At 61.1% G+C, this 3457-nt stretch overlaps 1 protein-coding gene across 1 annotated transcript in view; it reads right to left on the bottom strand.

Annotated features, from left to right (window-relative positions):
- The window catches only part of PDE1B (phosphodiesterase 1B, calmodulin-dependent), a gene marked incomplete at its 5' end in the record, with an annotated part of 4750 nt that extends 1296 nt beyond the window's left edge, over window positions 1-3454 (bottom strand). The window contains 8 exons of the mRNA XM_010182391.1: window positions 54-135; window positions 223-343; window positions 417-518; window positions 610-735; window positions 1514-1614; window positions 2577-2717; window positions 2802-2918; window positions 3404-3454. Coding sequence (XP_010180693.1) covers window positions 54-135; window positions 223-343; window positions 417-518; window positions 610-735; window positions 1514-1614; window positions 2577-2717; window positions 2802-2918; window positions 3404-3454 — 841 coding nt within the window. The remainder of the gene's footprint in view (window positions 1-53; window positions 136-222; window positions 344-416; window positions 519-609; window positions 736-1513; window positions 1615-2576; window positions 2718-2801; window positions 2919-3403) is intronic.
- Window positions 3455-3457: the final 3 nt, after the last annotated feature.

Below are 3457 nucleotides of genomic sequence, written 5' to 3'. Positions count from 1 at the left end.
CCCCCCCCCCCTGCCCATGGTGTGGATGGGGACCCCCCACCACCACCACTCACCAATCTGGGACTGTGCCACCAGCGTGGAGGTGCGGTCACAGAGGGGCGAGAAGGGCAACCCCAGCTCAGCCTCCTTGTCCCCCTGCCAAAAGGCAACGGACAGATGTCACCCCCAAGGGGTTGTCCCCAAGGGGCTGTCCCCATGTCCCCACGGCCGTGGTCACCCTACCTGCCTGAAGAACTCCTCCATCAGCGCCTTGGTCCAGCGGCTGTGCACCGTCCACTGCTTGGTGGGGTGGCTGATGTCGGCCGCGTGTAGCAGCAGGGACAGCACCTTGGACTTGTCAATCCTGAGGAGGGGACATTGGAGCACTTTGTCACCGTCCCCACCACAGGGACACCCCCCGGGACCCCAGCTCCCACCTCTCCAGCTGCTGCAGGGATGTCTTCATGGACTTGACTTGTTGGAAGTGGCAGGACATGTCGGTGGCCAGGACCATCTCGATCACCAGCGCTCGCAGCTCCCTGGGTTTGGGGGGGTGGAAAAAAGGGAGTCAGGATCCCCTGTCCGAGCTGGGGACAGTCCTGGGGTTGGGGACAAGGACAGGGACCTTACGCGAACTCGTCCTTGGTGAGGTTGACGAAGATGTTCATCTCGTCGTCCTGCATCATGCGGAAGACGGCGCTGATGTGGTGGTTCTCCAGCACCGAGCGGTCGTTGTAGAGAATGGCGCAGTCCGACCTGGGGACGGAGGGGACACTGGGACCCTCATACAGCAGGGGACAGGAGATGGGGAGAGGGATGTCCCCAGGCTGCCAGCATGGCTGTATCCTGGCCATATTGGTGTCCCTAAGGTGACAGCACATCTGTATCTTGGCCCTATCAGTGGCCCTGGGTGTCCCCAGGATGCAAGCACATTTGTATCCTGGTCATATCAGTGTCCCCAAGATGGCAGCACATCTGTATCCTGGTGATATTGGTGGCACTGGGTGTCCTCAAGGTGCCAGCATGGCTGTATCCTGGTCATATCAGTGTCCCCAAGTCGACAGCACATCTGTATCCTGGCCATATTGGTGTCCCCAGGATGACACCACATCTGTATCCTGGCCATATCAGTGGCATTGGGTGTCCCCAGGATGCCAGCATGGCTGTATCCTGATATCGGTGGCACTGGGTGTCCCCAAGGTGCCACTCGGTCCTTTCCATGCTCCACAGTGTCCCATGTCCTCAAAACAGGTCCCCAACCCTGCCTGCTCTGTCTGTGCTGTGCCATGCCACCTGTGCCATGTCACCCGGACCATGCCATGTCACATATACCATGTCACCCGTGCCGTGTCACCCATACCGTGCCATGTCACCCGTGCCATGCCATGCACTTGCATCACGTCATGCCACCTGCACTGCGTCACGCCACCCGTGCCATGCCATGTCACCTGCACCATGACATGCCACTTGCACCGTGCCGTGTCACCCGTGCCATGCCGTGTCACCCATGCCATGCCATGTCATCCGCCCTCACTTGGTCTGGATGTGGAAGCTGTTGGTGGTGCCCGTGTGCTCATAGTCATGGATGGCGGCAGCGAAGATGATGGCCAGGACCTCGATCTCCGTCAGGTAGTGCTGGGGACGGGGACATGGGTGTCAGGGTGACGGGGACGGCCATGGCGTTACCCGGTGTCACCCCATGAGGAGCATGGGGACACACGGGTGCAGGGTCCTCTGTGTGTGTGTATTTGCACCACCACGTGTGGCTCCACGTGTGCACGGCCACGTGTGGACACGCCACTGGTGTGCACATGTGTGTGACAGCCACACGCATGGCAGGTGCCACCCACGTGTGCCCACCTGTCCCCCAAAACCGGGGCCACTCTGTCCCCCCCATCACCCTGGTGATGTTTCCATGGTGATAGCCCCGTCTCCATGGCAACAAGCATCACTTGGACCAGCTGGACCAGCACTGGGCACCAGGGCCCAGACACAACCCAGGACCCCTGTGCACCCCCCTAGGGACCCTCTGTGCCCCTGTACCCCAGTGAAGCCCAGCAGTGCCCAGCAACACCCAGTGATGCCCAGTGCAGCCCAGCGATGCCCAGTGACTCCCAGTGATGCCCAGTGATTCCCAGTGATGCCCAGCGAAGCCCAGTGAAGCCTGGAAATGCCCAGTGATGCCCAGCAATGCCCAGTTAAGCCCAGTGTCTCCCAGTTAAGCCCAGTGATGCACAATGATGCCCAGTAAATTCCACCAATGCCCAGCGATGCCCAGTGATGCCCAGTTAAGCCCAGTGATGCCCAGCAATGCCCAGCGACTCCAGTGACTCCCAGTGACTCCCAGTAATGCCCAATGATTCCCAGCAATGCCCAGTGACTCCCAGCAAAGTCCAGTGATGCCCAGTGAACCCCAATGATGTCCAGTGAATCCCAGTGATGCCCAATGATGCCCAGTAACATCCAGCAATGCCCAGTGACACCCAGTGACTCCCAGTAATCCCCAATGATTCCCAGCAATGCCCAGTGACTCCCAGTAATGCCCAGCGATGCCCACCCACACCCAGTCCCCCCAGTGTCCCTCCGTGTCCCCATACCACCATCCCAGTGCGGAGCAGGAAGCAGTGCACGGTCTGGGTGACGTCGGCAGCGTGGACCTGGTTGTGGTAGGGGTTGCGGTATTTCCCGTAGCCGGTCTCCAGCGCGTCCAGCAGCATGGTCAGGAAGGCGGCGGGGATCTACAGCAACAGCACGGGGGTCGTGGGTGCCAAAACACCTCCCCCTGGGAGCACCCATGGGTGCGCAGGGGCGGGGGCGCACACCTTGAAGCGGCTGTTGAGGTTGTGTCGGGTGAAGAGCTCGTAGACGATGGTGCGCAGGGAGTGCTCCTCCGTCACCCGGTTCAGTGCGAAGACGTCGAAGCACCACAGGTCCAGGCTCTGGGGGGGACACGGGGGTGACACCAGGGCGAGCCCAGGGCCCAGTGACACCCAGCAACACCCAGTGATGCCCAGCAATGCCCAGCAATGCCCAGTGAAGCCCAGCAGTGCCCAAGCAATGCCCAGTGGTGCCCAGTGATGCCCAGTGTTGCCCAGCAACACCCAATAATGCCCAGTGAAGCCCAGTAATGCCCAGCAATGCCCAGTGAAGCCCAGCAGTGCCCAAGCAATGCCCAGTGGTGCCCAGTGATGCCCAGTGTTGCCCAGCAACACCCAATAATGCCCAGTGAAGCCCAGTAATGCCCAGCAATGCCCAGTGATGCTCAGTGAAGCCCAGCAATGCCCAGAGATGCCCAGTGAAGCCCAGTAATGCCCAGCAGCCCCCATTCCCTGCAGCCTCCCCAGGCCAAGCCCCAGCAGTGCTGGGTGCTGGGTGCCAGTGGGGCATCACCCTGGGGATATTGGGGTGCCCCCCACCCCGGTACCTTCAGGCAGTTGAGGACGGAGGTGGAGTAACTGGGCCCCACAGCCGTGTACGT

Source organism: Mesitornis unicolor, unplaced genomic scaffold, assembly GCF_000695765.1.
Source record: "Mesitornis unicolor isolate BGI_N332 unplaced genomic scaffold, ASM69576v1 scaffold17884, whole genome shotgun sequence".
In the NCBI taxonomy this organism is placed as follows: domain Eukaryota; kingdom Metazoa; phylum Chordata; class Aves; order Mesitornithiformes; family Mesitornithidae; genus Mesitornis; species Mesitornis unicolor.
Note: the sequence above shows the minus strand (reverse complement) of the source record. Positions and strands in the feature narration are given on the sequence as shown.